The sequence below is a fragment of the Chelonoidis abingdonii genome, chromosome 3 (assembly GCF_003597395.2).
Source record: "Chelonoidis abingdonii isolate Lonesome George chromosome 3, CheloAbing_2.0, whole genome shotgun sequence".
Taxonomy (NCBI): domain Eukaryota; kingdom Metazoa; phylum Chordata; order Testudines; family Testudinidae; genus Chelonoidis; species Chelonoidis abingdonii.
In genome coordinates this window covers 166,221,289-166,248,169 of record NC_133771.1, presented here as the reverse complement: position 1 = coordinate 166,248,169, position 26,881 = coordinate 166,221,289, and the positions used below count along the sequence as shown (strand labels likewise).

Here is a 26,881-nt window from a genome sequence, read left to right as displayed (position 1 = left end):
TATGGAATGTTAGAAGATCTATGTCCTTTTATGATTGTAGAATTTCCCAGCTTTTGAGTGTGTTAGATTTTGCCTTTTGAGATGGTAATAAAAGACTTTATACAAAAGAGGTAATGTTCTTAGTATTCTCTCAATCACTAGTAATTAAATCAGTGGCAGTTTTTGCCCTTTACACATTATGTTGAAGAACAGAGATAATATTAAGTTCTGATTGACATTTTAATGCATTATATGGATGTTGCTGTTTTAAATGGAGATTGTCTTTCCTTTTCATATTTGCAAAAGACATATGTCATATGTGACTTAATAAAATTGAATTGACTCAATCTGTACCCTGGAGATGAGCAGTCTCCAACCTTGGAGGATCTGCGATAAGACCTGATGAATAGGTGAGCTGGATTCTTGAGTGGAGATGGGCCCAACAGAAAAACCCCTCAAAGCACACAGAAGATGGATAGATGAATGGTTGAGAGCAGGTCCTAAGGGCCCCCCCCCACTGTTTTCACCTTGCTGTTCCCCATCTGCACCGAACACCAGCATCTCTCTGTGGACACATTGGTCCTCAGTGACTGAAGACAGTTTCTGACAGCATCTTAGAGCCTTCACTCTGTCTGTCCTTGCCAGCTAGGGGAGGGCATGCCAGTTATCTGCCATTTCTCCTGCACCTCCTTTCTGTGTTCATTGAGAGAGGGATGCCTAGATAATCCCTTTGCAAAAGAGGCTGCAAGCACCAAATCCTTCTCTGTCACAGAAAAAAAGAAATCTGTCCATGCACTCGATGATATTTGGGGGGGGGGGGGGTAAGAGCAAGAAAAGCAAAGTTCTCCTTTCTTCATATTTCACTGCCATACCGCTCACTGTCCTGTTGCTGCAAGGGGAAATGTGCTGTTGCAGTACCTCAGGCAGAAAAGATTCCCCCATATATCCAGTTATTTGCTCCCAGTGTCCTCCAAAATCTTAGGTCTTTTAGCTTTGAAATCCAGTTGCTCCAGATTTTAGACGTTTGCAACAGACAAGCAGAATTATCTATTATTAATATAAACTGTGCAAGAATAGGTCTGTTTTTCACCTGCCTGTAGTTGTGGAGTCAGAAATTGGTGGACTAGTTAGGAGATGGAGATTATGTTACTGCCAGAGACTGGAAGGTCTGTTTCTACTAAAATGCTGAAAGTTCAATGGAGGATCGATCTATGCCCCTTGACTTGTTGAAGAATAGCAGTCAACCTTTCTTCCATGAGACAGAACTCACCCACTCCAACTGCAAGGAAGTTCTGCGGAAAGGGAAAGATCTAATCTTCCTTCCAACAAGGAAATTATAATGGAGGAACTACAACAGCTGTAAGTTTAAACACACACCTCAAGGCCCTGCCCCTGCAGCTCCATTCCCTAAGCTTCTGTATTGGCTTCTGGTAAATATTTTTAAGTCTCTGTCTTTGTGCCAGGTGACTAACTGTGGCAGCACAGCTAAAAAATTAGTATGGATTTACTTCAACTTCAAAGCCAAAAAGACCACAAAAATAGTGTTTAACAGGGTCAACATAGTTATATTGTTTTTCAGAACACTAAGCTGATATATCCCCTTACAAAACAAAGAGCTCACATTCTAAGACAGACAAGACAAAAGACATGGAATAATAGTTCAGGAAAAGGACAATGTGGCAGGAAAGACACCCAGAATGAGAAAGTTTAAGGATGGATTTTAAGGAGAGAACACACAGTGGACAACAAAGTAGTTCTTCCAGATATAGTGGATAGGCAAAACAGAAAGACCAAAGGCTAGATTCTGTCACCTTAAGTAGAGTATCTTTCCCCATAAGTGGTCCCATTTAAGTCAAGGTACTAACTGACATAACAGAACCTAAGTGAGCAGTCTAGTAGGACTGAAAGTAGTGGAAGAAGAGCAAGAAGAAATGAGAGTAAAAATATAGGGGCAGATCAGTTTGTAGAGCCTCTGGGTGAGGAGGCTGAAGCTGATGCAAGAGACCAGATTGAATTCAATGTGCATGGGATAGTCAGAGTGACAAGAATGAAAGGATTTCAGCAGCATCATTTTCATTACACTGGACTTTTGGGGGTGGGGATAAGTTTATTTTCAGGAGAAACACGAGGGTTTGGATACTCTTTGCTGAACTACTGAAGGAGCCCAAAAGGATTAAAAATATAGGGGAACATTCTTCAGATTTTCAGGATTAGCACATAGCTAGGGAATAGAATAAGTTTGGAACAAAGTTTGACAGTCTCTCTTGAACCAATTATTTTGTTAACTTTCAACAATTACTTGAAACTATGGGAAGAGAAATAAATGGACTCCAAATGCCCTGGCAACTATGAAACCAAGTGACTGGTACGGCCTAATGCAATTTAAATCCATATTCAATATGTCCTGTAACAAGAGCATTCCTTTCAACTTTACTGAGGAATGCATTTCAAATCTACTGATTGCTGTTAGATTTAAAATACAGTTTCTTGGAATTTCTCCAAATAATAACCATTAGAAAAGCTGTGTTTCACTAGTTTGTTCTTCTAGTGACAGTGCTTGCTTAATATTTTGGCATAATTTGAAACACCTAAAGTGTATTTATTTTGGTATGACCAAATAATATATAATTAATGACTCACTATGAAACTATTTGCTACTACTTGAGGTGCCATTTTGTACCACAGATCTGCCTTTAATCAATCACTTTCCCTAAATAAGCTAGAACTTCCAATCCATGTTACAAAAAAAATTGAATTATTTTCTGACTGTCTCCTGACATTTATAGAGTGGTCTGGCTCCAATTAAAAGTCATCTCCAGCATCAAGCCTTGAGAATCCTTAGCAGTAAGTTTTTTCCAAGCTGGATGTATGCACACAACTTGTCTGTTAACTATTTTCAAGATCCCCCACCGTTCCCCAACAGTAAAGAGTTCAACTGGTATACCCCTCCTAATTTTTTTTTTTTTTTTTTGGGGGGGGGGGGGAGAGATGAAGAGGAGGGTTTGCAGGGAAGACAGAAGAGAGGGCTTCCCTTCAACTCAGATCCTGCTGCAAGAAGGAGCAGCTTGCAAATTTATAACTGGGGTTTAAGTAACAATAACCCAGTATAATTTTTAAAATCTTCTCAAAAGGTTTGAGTTACAACTCTTAAGAAACCAGAATATTGTGTGCACACATGCACATTGATATGTATATACATATATCAATCATATAGTATATTATGCATATGTATTTGTGGCACATTTCCTAACATGTTTTCCAATTAGTAACTGAACATAATTACATAAAATTCATAATGCAGTTGAAATACCAACATATCACTAGGACCTGAATAATCTCAGAGTGACTGCTCAAGCATTTTATTTACAAGAAAATACAATACAGACAGGAAAGATACCGATATCCAATAGCTAGGGTAAGGAGATTTGGCCGTTTCCTTGTAGCAGAAGCAAATAAGCAATATATAGTAACAATTTAAAATATCAGGAGAACTTAGTCTTGAAGAAAAAAAAAACAAACTGTACATCCTTTCTTAATGAGTTTGCCAGGTTTTCACAGAACACGAATCAAGAAAAGTTCCTAAAGTTGTAAGTACAATGGCAATTAGCAGATAGTTGATGAAACTTCTATATGGTCTATGAACATTTTATCACTCAAAGATAAGGTGGCACGTTTAAATGGTGAACAGGACTTCTATTTAAAATAATTCAAATTATTAAAAGTAAAGAGAGGATTTAAAATAAAGGTCTTCACTGAAATACCACCAGAAGCTTTAGGAAAGCCTTAGGCAAAAGCACAATGAAAATTTAAGAAAAAGTCTGCACGATTTAGAAGAGACGCATATAGCTTAGGTCTTTTTTACCTTTAAACACATACATGTTAAAGTCTGAGCACTTACTGGATCAACCTGCCATATAATAACAGTTGTGTCCTTTGATCCCGTTGCTAGTTTAGTTCCATCATTGGAGAATTTACAGAACCATACTTCATTACAGTGCTCTGTGAGTATCTGCTGTGTGTAACATGGGAACTGTTTCCTGAAACAAAGTAAAAAAAACAAACCATAGGGTTTGTAAAACACAATCTGATAAGCAATTGGTAAAAACTAATTATAAAAAGTAAAGATTTCTGCAGTTAACATGCATTTCAAAAGACAGGATTGTCTTCAAAGCGCATTAAGAAATTAACTAGAAATTAACTAGACAGTATCGGTCTAGTTTGAGGGTCACTAGATATTGGTGATTTAAAATAAAATTATTAATTAAAGATACCCTCTTAAATGACTCAAAAACATTAAGATGTGAATATAGCCAATCTACGAAGTCACAAGATCTTACTGTTACCCTCAGACTTCCCTCCCCATTACTTCCTATTGTTTGTTACACTCACTGGGGTTCAGATTAAAATGATAAGATCTTCGGACACTAATTGGATCTTCCTAAAGTTTTGTAGGATACAGAACAGTTAGGCACCAATCTGATTGGGCCTCTGGACACTACTGTAATAAAAGTTAAGGTTAATAAATTAGCAATTTACAGGACTTTTCACTTTAGCTATTTCTGGAAACTCCACAGACGTGATTAATTACGTGCTAAAAAGGATTAATGGAAATACTAACTGTTACAAGATCATTTTCAAGAAATGAAACTCATTAATTTCCTGTAATTTAGATTTTTGTTTAGTCTTTATCACTGTGGTATTTTGTTACTCTGCAAACTACATACAAATACTGCCCCACTTCTGAGCAAACAAAAACAGAACAATAGCAGCAGCTAATGTCCTTCCCCCCCCCCCCGGATCATGTGCCAAGGAAGATCCTACCATCAAAACATTAAATTCATGCAGAAAAATAGAGAGAAGTTCAGTTATGTTTGCAGCTCACGAATTGGCACTAAGTAGTTGTACAGTGTTTGAAATCACCTGGTTGATTGTGTGTGTTATTTATGTTACGATTGCTTCTAGAGATGCCAATGTGCAAGACATTGTGCAGACACAAGACAGTCTCTGCCCCACAGAGCTTACAAGTTAACTGGAGCAGGAGCCATCTTGTGTGTGTGTGTGTATTTGTACAGTGCTTGGCACAAAGGGGTCCTGATCCATGACTAGAGGAGCTACTGTAATAATTAATACAATTTAGGTAAAACTGGTTATAAAACATTGCTACAAATCTTCTTACACTCAATACTGACAAATTCATGACACAAGTGACTATCCTAAAATAAGTTCTTTGTTTAATAATTTTTGTTAGGAAGAGTCAGTGAGGTAATTAAGCCAATCCTGCCAAAAAAAAGACACTCTTGGTATTGCACTACCAAGCAATAGACCCAAAAATAATAATAATAATAAAAAAAAAAAACCCATAAAAAGGCAGGGAAACACCACCCTACTTTCCCCCTTACAATTAGTTATAACTGAAAAGAGCTGGAGGCATGCCTCCATAGTCATGGTTTTGTGGTTTTTAGGAATGGTTAAATAGAAAATCAGCCTAATTCCAATATGTTTTGAGGGGGTTTACACAGTATTTTCAAATGGCATTACTGTAACTAGCAGTACTGTAACTGTTTCTAGACAATCAAGATGTTTGTGATCTTAGCACTGTGTAAACTGAATTTGAGATACGGTGGTTACAGGAAGATTTGTTTTAAGCATAATTTGTTATTAATGTTTACTACCGCTCTGCCAGTTCTAATACTGTACTTTTAAATCTGCTGTCTCATTTGCACAAAGGCATTTAGTGTAAGAACATATAAAATATAAAATATCAATTTAATGAATCAAAGTCATAGTACACAAGCATCATTTATAGCAGCAGACCAGCCTGTCACTGACATGGATTCAAGGAGTCCATGCAAGTAACTTACACTGATGCAAGGAAACAAGGAGAGAAAAGACAGGCACTTTCCTCTCTCAAGCTAATGAAGCAAGTTGCTCAGTAAGCTGTACTTCACAGATACAGCGAAGTATGTATTAAACACGTACTCAACCACTGTTCTTTTCAGAATATGTGGCACAGAACCGAACTTGATATTTTTGGGTGGTCACAAGACAAAATGTTGGTTAAGAAGGATAGTTGTTTGAACAGGTTTTGTTTAGTTAGCTGAGTACTCATGCTCAACCATACTTCTCTACATTTCTGCTTATGCAAAAGTCCTTCATTACTCATCTGCTCAGTATAGTGCACTTAACTTTTTAGTATGGACCAGGCCTAAAGTTTAAGTCAATCCAGCTACACTGATTAGGGGCTTGAAAAACTCACAACTTTGAGTGATGTAGTTAAGCCTACATTAACACATGGCGTAGACAAAAGAGTTCTTCTGTCAACCTGGCTACTGCCTCTCAGGAAGGTGGACTGTCTGTGCCACTGTAGCATTTTAAGTGTAGACAAACCCTTAATGCAGGGGTACTATATTTTTTGTCAAGATCCAAATTTCTCGGTCAAGATATAATCAAGGTCCGGACTCCAGAGAAAATTATTGTCAGTTTTTTGTTTTTTTTTTTAAATAAGTAAATAAAAATTTTTTCAAGATCCATTCAAAAAGCTTCTGGTGATCTGGATTTGGCCCACAGTCTACCTATTGACTACCTCTGCCTTAGTGTTTCCTTATGCTTTATTCCACCATGTCAACAACATGGTTCATCAGTTATTGTGTTTTCACAACTTTAGAATTCTAAATTTAATCCTTTAAAAACAGACCAAAAGAACTAAAATTTAACAAAAACATGAAAGTGAATTTGTTTCCAGCGTTTACAATGAAAACATTGATTAATAAACAGACACCATCAAGACTGACAGTGTTGCTAACCCAATATCTGCAATAGGCAATGTTCACTTTGCTCCCAAAACCTTCAGTGTTTTTTAAATTAAAAAAGTCATCTTCCTATGCATAATCCTACAACCACAAATTGAAGCGGTAGGAGAGGAGAACCAGGTAAGTTATGTAGACTCCACTTTCTACTTCTCAAAAAAGGGTTGGGGGGGGGAGTTAAAATTGGATTGATTATAAAATAAAAGGATGCGGTAAAGGGTCCCCCACCTGCACCCATTTAAGTTCTCCAGTATCACAGGGCCAGTAATGTGAAAAAGCTTCACCCTCCACTCTGAGTACCCTCTCCCTCATTCCGCCTCCTGAGAAGCAACAATCCTGTCTGTTTTGCTCAACATTGTATCTGTTCGTGTGATATAAGCATGCCTGATTACAATATTGCCAGAAGTCCATACAGATTAACCCCATTAAAAAAAATGAAAGTGGAAGTTACCAGTAAACTATCCTATCAATTTTAATATTACCCAAGTTTCATTGTCTTTTTAAAACTATTAGATTACTGTTACTTTAATTCTATCAATTTGTTTACACATAATTAAAAAGGCCTAAAAACAAAATCCAGAATCTGGCTTCCACTGTCTTTAACTCACCTCATTATGCCCAAGCATTGCAGCATGTACGGCGCACCACATACTGATCTCAGACCCCTGCAATAGGTAGGTACAATAGGTTGAGTTGAGGACAGAGTGGAAGCCTTTGTTTTGAAGTGTCTTCTTTTGGGGGGGAGGGGAAGAAAGGGGGTACATGAGACTATGGTTTAATTGATATATACATATACACACGCACCCAGTATGCAAGTCTGGGTGTGGAGGATACAAAATTAGAAAGAGATAAAAGTTTGACCTACATGGGCATATATTTACGATGGGTGGAGTTTAGACAAGCCCAGACTTGTTACATTTGGCCCTCAAATATTACTGTGTTTTATATAACTGCATCTTAAAGGAGGATGTTTCAATTGCATTGATCTCACTTGTTAGCTGGATGCAAACACAGCATTAACACACTTCTAGACTGGCAGTAAGTATTAAAAATCAATACGGTCCACAATTTATTATTGCCCTAATGTTAAGAATCCTTTCTGAAGTACAAGGACCCCAATTCCTACCCACACTTAAAAAAAAAAAATCCTTCAAACCACTTGTTATTCCCTAGAATTGAAATGAAGTGAGATGGCCAAAAATCTACACAAGAAAGGAATTTAAAGTGTTGTGGCAGTTAAAAGCGCCAGACTACAAAAGTCTAAAGCCAGAACAACTACTTGAACATATGGTTATAAGTATTAGGGTAGTCATTTAGATTCTAAATAGAAGTATTGAAAAGACTACTGAAATGGAAATCTTCACTTTAAAAATAGATACCAAATAGTCTAAAGCTAAAAATCCCATGTGGTTGGAGATACTGGCAATTACAAGGGAGTCCTAAGTAGTTAGTAGTAACTCACTATAGTAAGCATTTAATATGAAGAAAATCTTCATTATGAGCCAAAGAATTGAACTGCTACTCCAACCACCAAAAATATAAACCACCGTCCCCCTTTCTCGTGCTACTTCAGTATCCGGCAACTTGTGGCCTTACTCCTAATTATACTCTAGAAATATCTAGAAGCTTTGTCTTTGCATTCACATCACTTCTGCTAGATCCCTGAGGAGCTTTGCTTGTCTGAAATAAAAAACACAGCAACTGTTTCTCTGTGTGCATGATATACCAGCACTGAGTTACTTCCTCCCTGGTGCCTGCCCAAGTTTCACATTTTAAATTTCTAAGCAACACCAATGTTACTCTAGTTTTAAGAAATTCCTTTATTATCTAAACAATCAATGAGTTTGTGTACATGTGAAACTTGCACTTACATATAAGAGTTATGAAATTTGGGTGTTTTCTTACAAAAGAAACTTTGCCAAATTTAAAGACATGCATTTGTGTGTTCTGTCTTACTTAGTTTGCATTACACATTTTTTAGCTATGACCAAGAATTAGAGAGTAGAATGCATTGTGTGTTCTTATTTAATTTCAACTTCTAAAATGTAACAGCATTCATTAATTAAAGACTAAATCTGGAATATGAACTTGAACAGTAAATGCAGATTTACCTTACGCATCCAAGAAGTTTGAAGACAAAGAATGGGTAGTAAGAATTCGATCGCCATTAGACAATGACAGAATAGCAAGAAGTAGCAAGTCTGTGCACCCAGATTAAGGCTAAATCCTTGATACATACACCCATCTCATTACAGGGCTGCCCAGAGGATTAAGGGGGCCTGGGGCAAAGCAATTTTGGGGGTCCCTTCTATAAAAAAGTTGCAATACTATAGAATACTATATTCTTGTGGGGGCCCTTGCGGGGCCCAGGGCCTGGAGCAAGTTGCCCCACTTGACCCCACTCTCGGCAGCCCTGTCTCATTAAACAGTAAGTTTCATCCCCTCAAGGAGAAGTAGCCAGACATCAAGAAGCATTTTCATACATGTTCTGTAGTTTGTCTGCACAAACAGTTAGTCATCTAAATGGGCCTGGCTTTTCCCAGTCTACTCCAGCATATTCTAGTTTGAAACAACTGTCCTACAGTTCAAAGGAACAATACTGTGTAAGTGGATTGTGTTATATATTTTAAAAAAAATACCACTGTCAGTTTTAAAAGTAGAAAAAGAAATTCTTACCTACTACAAACATGGTCTATAAGCAGTGACACAGAATCTAGACTGTTATCTAATTTGGTATTATGATATAGGCACCGGTCTCGTTGTAGCTCCACAGCCTGACGTAGTAGATTCTGTAAGCGCCTTGGGGGAAGCATCACCGAAGGCGGTAAGTATGCTTAAAGAGAAAAAACAAAACACAAAATCAGAAAAAAGCCACAAAAATTACAAATGCACATTTTATCTTTACTGAATAAAAACCCATAAAGAGTTATAAATTAAAGAAATCCAACCTACTGCTTAACTTATTAGTTTATAACTGTGTAACTGAGGACCCAAAGATGAACTCATATTCACTGATGTTTTCAAACAGAACTGTACTGTTTTAGCTCTCTGTTGCTTTTGTTCAGCACAAGTTCCACTTATACAAAGTAAACTGCTGCACGCTGATTTTACCAGTAAAATCCTCAATTGCGAGACTCCACTAGACCACCTTTTGTGCTCACTATGAGGAATTCGCAATTAAAAGGCAACACTATGTTAGTACTGCTATTAATGGAGCAGTAGAGTCCATCACATTAGAGCACGCTTTCCAACCTCTTTTCATTTGCAGACTCCTCAAAAATTTCAAATAGGAGCGTGGACCCCTTTGGAAATCTTTTGACAGTTTGTGGACCCCCCCAGAGGCCTGGGGACCACAGGTTGAAAACCACTATATTATGGATAGGCCCATAGAATTGAAATGAGATACCATATGCCCTAGGATCAGAGAGTCCCTGGGTCAATATCAAGGGCAGCTGCAATACATCCAACATGTTGGCCTATCACAAGTGACATGGAAGAAGCAAACTAACAGAGCAGATGGCAGTGAAAACAATTCATATACTTTCTACATATAGCAGAGGCACTGAGAACTGAAAGCTGTTATTATAAACAGCTAGAGGCAGCATAAGATTGAGAGGTACAAGACCTAAGACCCACAAAAATCACTAAGTCATTTCCAGTAACCAGAATTATCTTCCCCATAAAGCACCAGTAACTGATAGTAAGTGTAATTAAAATCACTTTCCTCGAAAAAGTTACCCTATTAAATGGGATGTACTAGAAAAATATTTGGGGTGTATTTAGAAAAATCTATTTAAATACTGAACATTAAATATCTTACTCTGGAGTTTGTCCAAAAGTTTAGACCTGGACGCTGTTCCTTTTCCTTCCCATTCTGCTTTTGCACGCAAGTCTTCTGCATGACTACACATCAGATACCTGTAAAAACAAAGTGAATGAACACATCCTATTATGGTCTAAACCTTTTGGAATTCATTTTCAATTGTAAGGATGCCTACATGCTCAGGGTTTAACTGATCGTCATATTTGGGGTCGGGAAGGAATTTTCCTCCAGGGCAGATTGACAGAGGCCCTGGAGGTTTTTCCACCTCTCTCTGCAGTGTGGGGCACGGATCGCTTGCTGAAGGATTCTCTGCACCTTGAGATCTTGAAGTCCTCAAATTGTGGTTTAAACAGCTCAGACATAGGTTAGGGGTTTTCTACAGGAGTGAGTGGGTGAGATTCTGTGGCCTGCGTTGTGCAGGAGATCAGACTAGATCAGGGGGTCTCAAACTCAAATGATCACGAGGGCCACATGAGGACTAGTTCATTGGCCAGAGGACTGCATCCCTGACACCCGCCCCTCACTGCCCCCTGCCGACCCCACTCCACCCCTTTCATGAGGCCCCGCCCCTGCCCTGCCCCCATTTCGACCCCCTCCCCGCCTCCATTCCAATCCCTTCCCTGAAGTCCCCACCTCAACTCCGCCCCCTCCCTGCCCCCAGAGGGCGCAAGAGGGGTGTGGTGGGGGCTCAGGGCAGGGAGTGCAGGAGGTGTGCAGGGTGTGGCAGGGGGCTCAAGGCAGGGAGTTGGAGTGTGGGGTGCAAGAGGGAATGTGGGGTGTGGCAGAGGGTTGGGGCAAGCAGCTGGAATCATGTCCCTGCGGCCCCTGGGGGAGGAGGGATGCAGGGCTCTGTGTACTGCTTGCCACTCCTCCAGGTACCTCCCCCAAAGCTCCCATTGGATGTGGTTCCCTGTTCCCAGCCAACGGGACCTGGAGGGGGGGGGGGGGGGCAGTGTGCCTGGAACCAGGGCAACACACAGAGCCTCCCCCTCTCCCCCCAGCTTTGTAGGGACGTGATGCCAGCCGCTTCAGGGAGCGGTGCAGGGTTCGAGGGGGGACAATCCACTGTAGCTTGCACACCCCTGGCCTGGAGGTAGGCAGGGGGGTGCAGGCCACTTGGCAGGCCGCAGGAAATAGCCCCACAGGCCGCGTGTTTGAGACCCCTGGACTAGATGATCATAATGGTTCCTTCTGACCTTAAAGTCTGAGTCTACATGGATATGTTCCTGTTAACAATTCATATTTAAGTGGAGTGGGGTAGAAGGGACTCTAAGAAGAGATCTCTGTTTTGGGACCTCTCTCTCCTCCATCAGCTTATTACAGCCAGAACGTATTGATCTTTAGGAGACACGGTACAGGCACTCCTGACCAATTTGCACTCAAGTAAAAGCTTGGGCAAATGTATGAGTCGTCAAAGACTAGACTGGGGCAAATTAAAGGGGACAATGATGCTTTATTTTGTAAGCAATATATTTCACTTCTCCCCCATGCAGATTTACCCAAACTCTTATGAATTTCAATATAGAAAACCCAACTCAGTGACTCAGAAGTTTACATCAAGTTAGACTAGTCAATGATGGCACAAAAATATACCTAGATGTAAACAAGATTTAATATGCTAGCTGATCCCAGCGTGTTTGGGGTATACATATGTGTTTCAAGGTGCATCATACTAAACTTCAAAATTTCTAGCATAATAGCATTGTCAATGATGCCAACACTACTGGGTTCTGCAATTTGTTTCTTGGGATGGTAATGATACAATGCATTAGTAAGATTTATTGTTGGAGTCTGGGTGATGGACAATAGCGATTTGCTCTAGAAGTTCCCTTTTCTTTGTCACTAACTAGAAAGATTTAAGGAGAGAAGGTACCAATGCAAGGTAATGAATGAGAAACAAAACAGATCTTGTTTAGGCTGACCTTCAGGAGAGATGGGGAAAAAAAGGAGACACTGCACATGCTGCACACCCTCTTCACCCCCCAACAAAAAAAGCCAACCCCTACCAACTTGAGAATTACTCAGCTATAGGAAAAAGAGAGACTGAACATGCTTCCTTTAAAAGGACTGAAATTATGTCCTTATCAGTTTAGGTTCTGATACCATAAATGCAGTATATATAAAAACACTTATTTTGCATGAATGAGGATATGATATGAATCATGGTACAACAATACAGTCAGTATAATAAATTTCTTCCCCTTGCCATTTTAAATAGTAGTGATCATCAAGCATAAATAATTCAGATTTTTAAAACAAAGTTAGTACTAAAGATTGAAGAAAGAGGGGAGAGATAGAAGACTCTGCCTCTGCAATGGCGTTTTCCCCACTGATTTCAATAGGAGTGGGACTGGCTCCAAAAGGAGAATAGTGCTTCATTTTTACCAAGACATTATTTTACGTATTTCACACGATTCAAGTGCACTTTTAATATTATGAAGAGAAGGCTCAGGAAATACTGACCAGCACTTGTTTCCATTGAATTACACAATCCCTCAGGATATTCTGTAGAACTAGCTGTCTAAGATTAAACACCCTTACCCACTGAGGACATGAATGCGCTCTGTATTGTATTTCAGTGGTGTCAGTTCACAGCGTAGAACTTGAAGTGCCTCCAGGACCTTGCCATCCTCCAGGTATTCCAGGTACTTCTGCTGTAGCAGCAAGAACTTCATCCTCTGACATGACAGAAAGCAGCAGTCAGGGGAAAAAGGTTGACTGAAGTTTCAGAAAATGTTTGAGCCTAAACAGAACAGTAGAAACCATTCTACTATACCCTTCAGAAATACAACTATATGCAATGTATCATTACTTCTGGCTCGTATTTCAATACAATTGTGGTAGTTATGTTAGAAGTGACCCAAATAAATAAATAAAATAAATCTTTTCCACCTGCCTAGTGGTGCCCCAAATATCATCTTCCGCACTCCTCACACCCCTTCTAATTCTCCCTATTCTGAACCCACATCCCTTTTAGTCACTATCCTTTAAACCAGGATTAAATGGGATTCCCTCAATCTCATACTCAAAACAACAAAACAAGTATGCTGCATGCTTGGACAGAGCATGACCAGGAGGTCAGCAAGTCAACCCCCTAACTGGTTTTATACAGATTATGTAGGAGCTCACCAAGGGATTCTCTCTATAGTTGTATAGCATGCTGTAGCAACATACTAATACTGCAACTAGGCAAAACAAGGCACCATGCAAATTAAACTTGTCTTCCAGAAGTATTAATACTTCCATCTTCTTTTTACAGAAAGCAGAGCGATATCACTCCCCACATTTAGGGCTCACTTAGCCTATACTCATTTCTCATAAGCATTCACTTCTATTAGAATTCCAATGTGGCCTTCACACATTCCTCATCAATAGTCACGATTCTAACTCTGTTAACATGTTCATGGACACAAAATGAAGGAAGGCATTCAGTTTCAGATTTAAAATCTGGAGTCCTCAAAATTTCTTAACATGTTGATCCTTAAGATGAAAGTGAGACAGTTTAGTTACTTCTACTGTAACTAAGCATAGCCACTTGGTGTATGCATTTTTTTCTCTGTCTTCACTGCTGCTGCCAGGGGTTATCGCCATGAGAAAAAGACATACCCCAGGCCTTCAACAAGTAGTAGGGTAAGAGGAAAACCCTGAGAATATATCTAGAGTGAAACAAAATTAAATTAAAGTGACGTGCTATGCTTTCCCCATCTCTATAGAAACTGAATCAAGTGCAAGAAAGATAATGAATACACTTTAGTCTTTGATTACCACCTACCCCTATGCGAGTTCAGCAGACTCCAAAGACCAGCAGCTTTTCCAATACTATATGCATTTACTTATATTAGTGTATTAAGGGCATTATACAATTTTGAGCAAGGTGCTAACCTCTTCAAATCAAGGCACTTAAATATGAAACATGTTATGCCTTAACTTTACATGATTTACTCCATGTTGTTCATTTTTGCACTTCATTTTGGATAGGGTAGCTAGACTGTTCTATTTGATCAATTTCATTTAATTCTGCTTTTTCCATACAATAGCTCAATGTTGAAGTGTTCTGAGCTGCTAACAGAATATTTAAATAACTAGAACTTAACTGAAAAAGATGTATAGAGTAATATTTGTAAATTAAGAAAAATCCTAAAATTTTAAGACTAAAGGCTAAATTACTTGAGACTGTCTCTTGATTTGAGGTTCACTCAATTTAACATTTGACTGACTGTCAGACACATTTTAAAAGAGCATTAATTAGCTCTCATTCATATTGTTTATGATATATAGTACTATCATCACAATGGCATGGAGAAAGATACATTACTACAGTGAGTCTCATAAAAATCTCATTCCTGCTACCTATTTGACTAGATGAGATACACAGATCTTAAAATATTTTATCTAGTAGTGGTTTTGTCTGATGCTTTTTGAGGGATTTTAAACACATTTAGGTAAAATATTTGTTTTCCTTCAAGTGGAATGCATTCCAGATTGATTATGAATACAGCCTACAAGGACTACACTTGATTAAAACACTGAGTGCAACAGACCTTCTGTAACTCTTGAGAACAAATTACACGTATCAAGTTTTCACGTACATGAAAGAAGACTGCTGATTTAATGTACAGCTTTCAGAAGGGTATGAAGTTATCTATATGGTGATGCATATCTACCTATTTGTAGCTAATTTCATACTATAGCAGCTTAGTTTTCCAGTACTCTGATGTCCTGTAGGGAATAGGTCAGAATCCCCTTTATATTATTCTCCCTCTCACTGCAAACAAACTGAATATCTGTGCATTCAGCATGAAGGGTGAAGAGGAGGCCCATTAGAGAAGAGAGTATGTGTACAATTTGTACAGGTATAATGTTGCAGATTTTGGGGTGACGAGTCATTAGAAGTAAGCCTTCCCCTTTTAATATTTCCTATCCACTTGTTAGGAAAGTGGAAGGGTTGATTCCTCACAGTAGGTGATCACCACATAACCCCAAACTTCGGTGTTTTTTTAAACAACAAAAATAAAAAAACCTTTGTTTTCTCAGTTCTTATCCAGAACTTCGTGTTGAATATTCTCCAATTCTCCCTGCATATCTCATAGACAATATTTTGTTTCTTATGTATCCATCCATTCACTTTTTCTTGGTTTCCCTTATCTGCATGGTGATAACCACTTCATCCAATTACTATCTCTACCTGGCATAATGGTTCTAAAAGAAGGAGTAATGAAAGCCATTTCTGTGGACGAAGGAGGAAAGGAAAGGAAAGGTTTTTGTTGTTGTTGTGCCAATATCAGCAATTTAATGGAAATCCCTGTAAAAGCAAACCAGAGGCACTGTCTCCATGACTCATTTTATCCACACTAGTACAAGAAGCATGTCAAAATTGACCGACATTCAGCCCTGATATTGTGTATAGCAACCAAGGCAGAGTACTGTTGCCAAAACTGCTGAATATGTACATTCTCACAGTTGGTTCAGAGCATTTTTTTATTTTTTTTTTTTTTATATATAAAAAGGAAAAATAAGTCATTAACTCCATGAGTCTTAGGCATGCTACTGAAAAGGATATCTCTTAGAATGATACAGCACCAGAGTTTTCATACATGGAGACACAGTACATATACTAAATGCTACAAATATTTTATTCATAACATAACAGAGTTGGAACAAAAATGTTGAATAGATTTAATTACAACTAATGTCCCTATCAAAGCCCAGATAACATTTTCCCTACAGTTTAGTCACAACCCTTTTGTTATTGGTTCATGAATGAATTTTTGTCCAAAAAACCTTACTAAGTTATTTGATACGATGTAGAACTAAATTTCAGATTAAGTTACAGTATCCCAAATAATGAGAAATTAGCTGTAGAGACCCTTTACACTAAGGGTCATGGATCCTATACCTGAGTTATTTTTAAAGATATTTTCTTACCTTATGTCAGGCAATTCAGCTTTTCCCGTGCCTGATTCAGCTTTTCTGCAACCAGCGCTTCTTGTGACAAGAGGGGCTTTTTCTGGCAAACTAAGTTCTATCTCTTCCCCCTACCCTTTTCCTAATTTCCCCTTCTGCTGCTACCATCTAATACCAGTAGTGCTGATAACTGCCTCTAGTGTAAGATGCCATCTTCCTCAACTGGACAGCAGGGAGTTTAAAATGTGTAACATTCGTTCAGTGCTGTGTGCTCATAGTTATATTATAGCTTCAAAGAAACCCTGCTGGAAAAATATATCTGTTCATCAGATGATGTATCTCATGCTTATCAGGAGGTCTTCAATATATTTTTCTATCCAATATGAACAAAATAAGAGCATTAAATTGGCTGTTGTTAGACAGTACCTACATATCCAGCTCAACACTCAGATTTCCCTTCAAAAATAATTATAGCCTTGCAAAGGAAAGTATTAGAAGAGACTTCATCCCAATCCCTTTCAATCTCTATCCTGTATCAATAAAACTGAAGAGCCCTGAAACAGTTAACTGCAAACCTAACATTAACAATATAGTTTGAGATGCAGTTAGCCACTTCACTCCTGAATGATCATTGTAAATCCACCAGTTCCAGCAGAGTGTGTAGCTACTCTATGTTTCAGTAGCAAATATTCCTCTGTGTATTATCTGGTGGAGAAACCCTACAGGGAATGATGTTCATCTTCTCAGGTTGTGGACTTTAATTCAGTTAAATGTTACAAAACCTGATGTACAGCACTAAAGATGAATTGAGGTACAAGTGTCGCATTCTGCTGTTTCTAGATACTGTATGACATAATTAACAGTAAAACTGGCTCAATGGTTCAATGATAAAATGATCCTACATAAAGAATTCCCAGGGTCTAAGTTCTGAGCAGGGTTGACCAAAAGTCAGGATTGAAAAAAAGTTATGGTTTAAGTGTCTATATTGTCAGTGCTTAAACTATAAAACGGGACAAAAGTGGATGTTTTGCACTTGTTTCTTTAGTTTACTAGTTATATAAAGATTCTATATAAAATATGAACTTTAGACGTTTCTCCAAAATACTCATCTAAGCTGAAAAAGCAAAGTCCAGGGCCTAATCAACATCCTAACTATGAAAACACCGCAGACCCGATAAGCAAATAGCCTATTCTATAACTACAAGCAACACCATATTTTGATATTCTGAATGTTCTCAAATTGAATCAAGAAAATCGAAGGGTTTTGATGTGTATTTGTGTTTTGAAGTCAATGGAATGTGTGTTCCTATTTAGGAATTTTAGTTTTTCAAAAATAAAAGCCTAAAGTGACTTGCATATATAAAAAACAAGTTCATAACAATTTTATTAGTATATTGAAAATCTAAATAACTTTTCATCCTTAACATCAAAACAAAATTGCTTTGAAGTGACAAACACTGTCACTAAGAGAAGTTTAATAAAAATAAAATTTTAGCCTCCTAATGCTGCAACATTATGTACATGCCTAGCATAAATAGCCCTGTTGAAGTCAATGAGAATATTTATGAGAGTAAAGTTGTGTGTCTGATTTGCAGAATCAGGGCTTTATGTTCAATATTTTGTTTTTCCACCTATGGCACTTTTGTAAAAATTGAACAAGATACTCTACTAATAGTGGCATTTAACAATAGCACAATTTTTTCAAGCTAGTTCATTTAAATTAGGTTGAGGTTTTGTTAACTTAAAAAAAAAAAGTCACTTGATTTATGTCAGCAAAATAAGTTATTCCAGCCTGGCTTGGATCTCTGCTCTCCTGTTCACGGGACATGCCATTCTTGGAACAGAAACTTTTATGCTGTTGTTGAGTAGCCTCCTCTAGGCAATCCAGCACAGACATTGGCTGAAACTAGAGGAAGATGCATCTAGCCATTCTCTTTTAGGTAACCAGGTATAAAGGTCTAAGTGAGAGCAAAAGGAAAAATTAGAGGATCCTGGAGTGTATCCCCTTCCAATAAGGAATCATTACATCTTTTAGGACTTCTCTACACAGCAAATTACTTCTGATTAACCTCCATGTGTGGACAGTAATTCCACATGGAGTTAATAAGGAATAGTTAATCTGCTCTTAATTCACACCCTAGTTTATTCCAGATTAATTTTCATGTGTAGACAAGCCTTTAGCTGATACCATAGACTTAGGAAACCTGAGAGCTCCCAGCTGGAATTCAAATGATCATTGAACAAAACTGCAGGCAGGTATTTCTCTTAAAAGCAGGATGGTCAAGTTCACCTAGCTAGGATGAATACCATTATTTGACAGAATAGCCCCAAATCAAGTGTAGACAAGTGAAATTTCACTTGGAAATCACAAGTGCACTGACTGAAATGCTGGCCTGGGCCAAAAAACGAAGTGGATATCCTTACGTTTTTTGAAAACACCTAACAGAAGAAGAAAGCTTTGGTTTTCATGTTTGGCCCACTACTCTGGATAAGCCTTTCCTCTGGTACCTCAGCCAATTGCATCCCCCATACAACATTACACGAAGTACACACATGGCTAGCCATATTACTCAACAGTAGTACAGGGCACAATTGCCTTTCAGTGGTGTTTACAAAGGAACTGAGAGAAGAGGCTACTTTTCATTTTCAGCTCAGGCCAGATGCAGCAGCTGTTTAATGAACTCCCAGTTTTAAAAACTTAGATTAGTAATTTGTACCTTAATATGCAGCATTAATAGCACTTCCATTTGTAGATCTCAAAGCACTTTGTGGGCAGTTTATGCTCATTTTCACAGATAGAATTTATAATATACGTGCAACACAACTTTATGTTTGATATCCAGCTCATCCTTGACCAAGTCACATTAAAAGTAAGATTCCCTAGCCTATTAAAGCTTACAGTAAAATGTCAGCAAGATTGACTTTCTTTATACACCTCCCCCCGCCCACTCAGCTTCAGATACATGTGGTCAAACTGCCAGGTTGAGATTCAGAAACCCAAACCCATATGATCTTGGTTCATAAAACACAAACAGCATTTCTTCCCCTAAAGAATATGGCCATATACTGCACTTATTCTACTAAGTGCTGTTCAACATCAGCTGAATGAACACATTTTTTATCTAAAATTATGAAGTTTGACTTAAAAACAGAAACCAGAAGCATAGTGCCTTCCAGAACATATAAAGTTGCCAAAATAAGTGTACATTGAATTGAGTAGTTTTACTTTTTTCATCATAGGGTGGAAATAGATGAAGTGTTGGCATTAGTAAGATTGCTAGTGATTTAAAAAAAAAATCTGAATTATTTAACTTCCTCTCACGACTAGGATCATGAGTGGGAGAAAGATAACCCCATCTCTTAATACAAACAGAAGTGCCTACATCATCACTGATGGTGCAAAAGGCAGAGATATAATCATCTTTTATTAGATCTGATTATGCTCTATAGATAGTCTGAGCCGTGACAAAAAAATTTCTTCTTTATCTAGTGAGCTTTCCTTTTCCAGTTGCTACTTATTGCTCTAAATTAGGCTCAAATCTTGCAACAACCATAAATATCCAGAAAAATATCTTCCAAATCAGCATTAAAAAAACCCCGACAGGTCACCGCTATAAGTTTATTAATAGCTTTTAAAATAAATTCATGTACTAAAACATCAGACTCTAAAGATATGGATAATAAAACCGATAAAGTCCTATCCCCTCACCTCACATCTTTAATTTATTTTCTTACTGCTGTATATGTGGCAGACTTGTTTTTAAATAAAAATCAGTATTTGTTATTTTTTTTTAATTCATCGGACTCAGTTCAGATGAGCAAAATACACTTTACAGCATCGATTTAGTTTAGGGCAAGGTAGAGTCTGAAAACAAAATTCACATTTCTATAAGTTTTACTCAGTTGGAGTACATTTTCCCAAGGTTAGGGTTTACGTAGCCATTTATACTTTGGATTCGCTAAAAGCTAATCGTCCCCTTGTTTTCCTCTTCTGTCAAATTAACCTATTATGACAAGTACAAAAAAAATTCTTATAGTTTGACAATTTTTTCATAAACTAGAATGGACAGCACCATTTTGAATGGAATAGAAACAATGCATATCCCCAAAATGTTAGAACTCCAATAAACGTTTGCTTTAATAGATGCTACGCTCTTGTGTATGCAACAGGCTACCGAATTCTCACTCCTCATGAGACACTGAAAATGTACACATTATTTTGGTATATTCTGTTTGGATAGTCTTTCCTGCAGTCTTTTTAAAAGTTTGCCTTCCAATACTAGCCTGTCAAGCAAAAAATAGGAACTAGAACTATAGCTCAATAGAAAAGACTTTGGAGGGGTTAAACATTCACACAATTACAGAACAAGATGTAACTTCTTTCAGGCAGCCACTGATGTTTTGTTAAACATCTGTTTTTCCTACTTCACTTCCTGTTCTCTCTCTTCTCCTCCCCCACCGGCAGGAAACTCTCCTCCTGACAACAAAATGAATCAGCTAGAAGTAAAAAGCTAAGCAGCCATCAGCTGATTCCTCATTGTTTACAGCCACAGGCACTTCAAAAAGCAGTGCTACTTTTTTCTCCCCAAATGACTACAAAAACAACACTGAATAGCTAATATCCAATTAATTTCAGTAAATGTTTAACATAGTAAAATAAAATGTCTGAAGAAAGACACAGGCTGTATGTAACCATTTTGATCCTAGGTCATAGAAATAAACCCAGAAACACTTTGTATGTCAACAAAGTCCACAAAATTACTGAAACCACATATATTAAAACCAAACAAATTGCAACTCTGTCAAGTCACAGGATCTAAACCCTAGTGTGAAACAAGTGAACATAAATCACTAGACTGGTCTGCTTTAAAAATAATTTAAAAGAGGATAAAGCTCTACAAAAATTCTGAAGGGTAAACACACACATTTGTTCTCTAAAAGCCATCTAGAAAAGCAACAGTACTGTTCATTTTCTACATCAACCACTGTATTCCCATGACATTCTATTGCAGTATGCAAACCCCCACAGTACCTAAGTATTCTACATTGTACCTAAGCTTGGTTCTTTAAGAAAACATAAGGGAAAAAACAAAAAAACACCACACCAGCTATTTCAAATTCAGAAGCACTTTTAGAATTTCTTTAAAGTAACTGAATTAAGTATCAACTGAAGTTATCCAGTTATGGATTTTAAATTAGATATACAGATTACAGGAGTTGTATTCTGATCCATGAAGACAGAGTTTAATAAATTTACACATTCAATGCACTAAGTATTGGTCTTAGTGTTTTTAGGCCTCCTCTCTCAAAAACAACAAAATGACAGGAGAGCAAATTAGTATTGTGCTTGGGATAGCAAGCTGCTTACTAAAATAAACACAGATGCCAACATTAACTCTGAAGTAGGTACAAAAAAAAAAAAAGTGTATTATTACAATTATTCCCAACTACATCTGAAACAATTCAAAATGTGTCTCTTACCACAATTGCATGAGGAGAATGCACCAAAGGCTTAAGTTCATTCAAGTCATTCTCAGCCTGCAAAAATTGGTATAAAAGATAAACGTAAGCTTGAAGAACCATGAAATACATTTCACATACTATAAATTTAACAGGAGTTATGCTGTCCTCTATGCCCCACATACATTACCTTATCCCATTCTCCTTCCATGACATGATTGCGGAATTTGGTAGCAGAAGGATGTTCTAAACGACATCCAGACTCTTGCATGAGAAGATCAACAGTCTGGCTGCAGGAGAGATACAGTGTAAAAAAAACTGACCAATTTTACCTTAAAATGCATCACCCATTGCAATAAGTCTGATATAGTTAAAAAATTACTTTTAATGAAGCAAAAAGAGTTATAACCAGATTCAGAAACATGTGAAGAGATAAGTAAGTATTCCAATCACTCAAGACACTGTGATAGACAGCTCTGTATATTCACAAGAGTGGTTGATTGGTTTGAAAACTTGCATGAAGTGCCAAGATGGTCTTCTTTGACTAACCAATCATCTCAGACAGGGATGTCCAGATAGAAATAAACCAGTTTATAGCAGCAAGTTGTCTACATGGAGGAAAATATAGGTTATAAACATTAGATGTGCCTCTATAACCACCCCTAGAGAATGGGTATAAAGGGCTGCCACTGCTCTGTATTAAGATGTCTGCAGACATAGCCCTAGCTTTTGTTCATGTCAGGACTTTAAAAGGCTGGTTCCTTAAAATAAAAAATAAGCAAACTCACTAACTTGTAACCCCTCCCCCTTTTATGCTAAAAATAACATTTACTGTGGTGTAGCCTATAAACAGTCACAAGCTGTCTCTTACTGTGGAGAATCTGTCTCCTATGTCAGTGATGTGTTTTATTTCATGTACTAAGTTCATTAGACTCAATCCAGCCCCACAATGGTTTGCCATCTCTCCTTTGGTACTTCCCTTGTAGCTTTATTTTCTGCGGCATCATCTATAGGACCCCTCCCAAAATCTCAATATTCACCTAGTTGCTGTTACGTTTTATTTTGAAAAGGGGGAGGGGAGTGTTTGTAAAATCCAGATGGTTCATCTCTCTGTATTTTATTTCTATTTCCCCTCCCTCCACTGCATACTCACCCAAAAATACTGCAGTGCTCTGAGTCACAGAAGAATCAACATATCTGTAATTTTAATTTTTTCAGTCTATAGATGAGTATTTTCAAAATCTATTAGACATATGGCCAAATCAAACCTACAAAAGCTTTCATCCAATTACATGAACGCAGACTCTGCAATCAGAATCCTAAATGCTAGTTTAATTCTTTGGTTGGCTTGTTTACAATTAATCAATGAACTCTTAAAGACTTAAACAAAACAAAAAACATCCAAGTGTCCAGGTCCCATTATGTTCACCATATCACTTCTCCCCCACTACCACATCGGTATTGATCTGACCTTAGTGGTATGTGACTAGGCTTTCATATTGTCATCTTTGGCAGAGGAAGCCCTACCTGTCCCCCACCACGGTTGAGACACACAGTCTGTCTCGAATATACAAAGCTGGTTGGAAGAGCCTTAAAGACAGATCCCTCACGTCATTATTTTCAACACATTAGATCTGCCCCACAGCTCCCCTTCATATACACTTACTGATCTCTCTTTATAATGGGATATCAAGCTGTGAGAAGGCAGTGTGGGAGAGAAGACGGCCCCTTTCTTCCCCTCCACCATCCAAATCTTACGTATGTGAGTCAGAAACAGATTTGTTGGTCTGTCTCCCATGGGCACAAATAGTGCCCTAAAATAGAACAAGTCTCCCAGCACCATTATTTTCCTCGGCCCACTCCTGCACCAAGCCAGCCCCCTCCCCCACTTTTGACCCCTCTCTCCTTATCGATGTGCAATTCAGCTACATCAGTGCGGATCTACAGCAGGGGAGGGGCCCGGGGCCCCCATCCCCACCCAGCCTCCCTCCTGGTCCCCATGGAGGGGGAAGCGAGGGGTCTCATAGCACCGCTAAAGGGAAAAGGGAGAAAAACGGCCCCCCGCAGTGTGGGGCTCCCTTACCCCAGCGCAGGCCTGCCCCGAAGGGCCCCCCCCCGCCGTATGGGGGAGGCGGGGATCGGTCTCCCCTCCGAGGGCGCGGGCACTTACTTGAGGCCCAGCCCGTGGAGGTGCTGCCCGATGAGCCGGATCACGTCCTCGTCGGACTGCGAGAGCCGCTTCTTCTTCTTCAGGGCGCTGCCTCCGCCTCCCCCCAGCTCCGCGGCGGCCGAACCGGGCCCCCCGGCGGCCGGGACCCCGTTGTTGACGCTCAGGCCGCCGGGGCTCGCCGCTGCTATTGGCCGCGAGGCGGAGGGCAGCAGCCGTTGGCGTGAGCCAGCTGCTCCCCGGCGGCCGACCGACGAGGCCCGCCGTTCTGGGCGCCCAAGCAGCCCAGCTCCGGGCCCGCCGGCCCCTGCGGCGGCGGCTGCTGCTGGCCTCCTCCTGCCCCGTTGGCCTGCATGGCGCTGCTGCTGCTGCTGCCTCTGAGCGGGGCGGCAGGAGGGGCGAGCCCGGCGGAGAGCGAGGGGGACTGGGACGAGGTGAGGCCTGCTCTGCCCGCGGAAGCCCCGGGCTCGCCTGCTCCCTCCGCCGCCGCCGGGGATGCCCGGGCTTTCTTCCGCGGGGGCGGGGAGGCTCCGCCGGTGTCCGAGTCGGAGGAGGAGGAAGCGGAGGCCAGAGTTTCCTCGCCGAGAGCGGCCGTGGTGGGAAGCCGGGGGGGGGGCGAGGAAGGGAGGCGGGGGCGAGGGGAGGAGGAGCGGGGCCCTGTCCCCCCCGGGGTCCCGGAGGCAGCGCCGCCGCCCGCTCTGGGCTCCCTCTTGTTATTGCTGCAGCTGCCCCGAGCCCCCGCCCGGCCGCCCCAGGCGCCCGGCCTGCTCCGTGCTGCTGGGTTTGTCACTTCTCTGCCCAGCTGCAGTCTAATGGAGTCCGGGCCGGGACGTCACAGGAAATTCCTATACTGCCCCCTACACCCACTTCCGCTGCCCGGAGCGGGTATGGAGCCTAGGGGGCAAGGGGCAGAGAGGAGCAGGGCTTCACCCTGCTTGTGCAGCGCCAGGGGAAGGTGGAGTGGCACAGACCCAGAGGGGGCTCTGCCACACACCTGTCTAGCTGCCTCCCACCCAGACCTGTGTGCCTACCTAGCATGTCTCCGTATACAGACTATGTACATGTGTCCTGATCTGTAATACATATCGACAGACTATATATAGGTGTGTGTACATCTGTAGGGGAGTGTGTAAATACACACACACATACATGATATACATACACATACAGATAGATATATAAATGACACACACACACACACACCCCAACATAAAATATGCTAAAAGAACATTATTAAGGTTGCCAGGTGATCACTAAAAAGTTAAATACTAGAGTTAAAGTGAAACCTTAATTTGGCCCCCTTGTGCCTATGCATTAGGAGATCATATTTAATTACATGATCCCATAGTATTTTTTCCACAGAAGCCTTCTGCCTATACTGCATAGTATAGATGGTGCTTACTTAATGAGCAGCTAATCAATATTTGTTTATTTCCTCATTGTTTAATAACATACTAGTAAACCCTGCTCTGAATACAGAATTATTAATTTTTCATGGGCTTTATCATAGTGTTCACAAATCTCTATTAATTTATTTTCACAACATCCTTGCGAGGTGAGAGGATATTATTATCTCCATTTTACAGATGGGCTACCGAGACAGAGATAAAAGTAAAAAGTTCCCAACAAGTCTGGATGCCAGAAAGATACCTAGGACATAATTTTGCAGAGTGCATATCATTACACAGCATTTTACGTGTTCAAAGCACAGTTCCATTAACCCTCATGTTCCACACAGACATCAAGTGGCGGGACCTGCCGCCACTGGAAGAGGGCTAGGCACCCTGCTGGGCAAGTCTGTGCTCCACTCTGGTTCCACATCCGACTGGGGATATTAGTTGGTGGCTCCTCCACAGAGCCATGAGCACAGGCATGTACCTGATGCTGATACGTATCCTTCCTGTGATGAGACGGAAACACTAGTGCACATCTATGTGGGGTGTATCAGGTGGCAGGCCTTCTGGCTCCTCCAGAACCTCTTACTAAGGTTATAGCTGCATTTTCCCCTGCACTTCCTGATCTGTGCACACCCCATCCATGGCCCCACAAAGTCATGGAACCTAGTCATCCATCTTCTCCTGGCATTGGCCAAGATGGCCATCCATCACACCAGGAGGAAGTTGGATGGGGGTACTCTGTGACTGTGGAGTCTATTTCCATTCCCTTTTTCAATCATATCTGAGTAGAATTCCTTTCTGAGTGGTGTCTACAGACTCCTCAGACACCTTGGAGGAGTGGTGGACACTGTCTGGGGTTCTCTGCTCTTTCTCCCCCTCTGGCTGCCTCATTTTTAACCTTTGACTTAACAACTTTAACCTTTAACCTGTTCCTGTTTTCTCTTTCATTGTCCCAAGTACTCAACTGTGACTGGGGCTTAATGGTTCCTCCCCCTTAGTTGAGGGGGCGGGACTTAAGTTTTGGGTAGGCCTAGATCTGCTTGTCCCAGTACTAATAAATAGTCCACATCTGTCACAGGTACATTTTCATGTGTAGGCGGTGGAGTTCCCCTTGGTGTGCTTGAGGATAGTCCTGGGTGGTACCACCAGAATCAGAGACCCCTGGACTACAATCAGAGGGATTGAGTGGATCCCATGATGTCTGGCCAGCGCATGAGATTGACTACCCTGTGCATCCACCATCCTGTGCTCCAGGGGATGAAGGCTTTTGTCACCTATCTTAAATGGTCCTGCTGGAGGGCACTTCCTGCTAACCTCTCAGCCTCAGTCCTCCAGCTCTCATAAT

General features: G+C 40.1%; 1 protein-coding gene across 1 annotated transcript in view; it reads right to left on the bottom strand.

The window, feature by feature from the left end:
• Positions 1–24,582, bottom strand: part of WDR26 (WD repeat domain 26) — a 44,525-nt gene extending 19,943 nt beyond the window's left edge. The window contains 8 exon segments of the mRNA XM_032781719.2: positions 3,878–4,016; positions 9,462–9,618; positions 10,606–10,703; positions 13,150–13,286; positions 21,994–22,050; positions 22,163–22,262; positions 24,143–24,353; positions 24,356–24,582. Coding sequence (XP_032637610.1) covers positions 3,878–4,016; positions 9,462–9,618; positions 10,606–10,703; positions 13,150–13,286; positions 21,994–22,050; positions 22,163–22,262; positions 24,143–24,353; positions 24,356–24,494 — 1,038 coding nt within the window. The 5' untranslated portion in view covers positions 24,495–24,582.
• Positions 24,583–26,881: the final 2,299 nt, after the last annotated feature.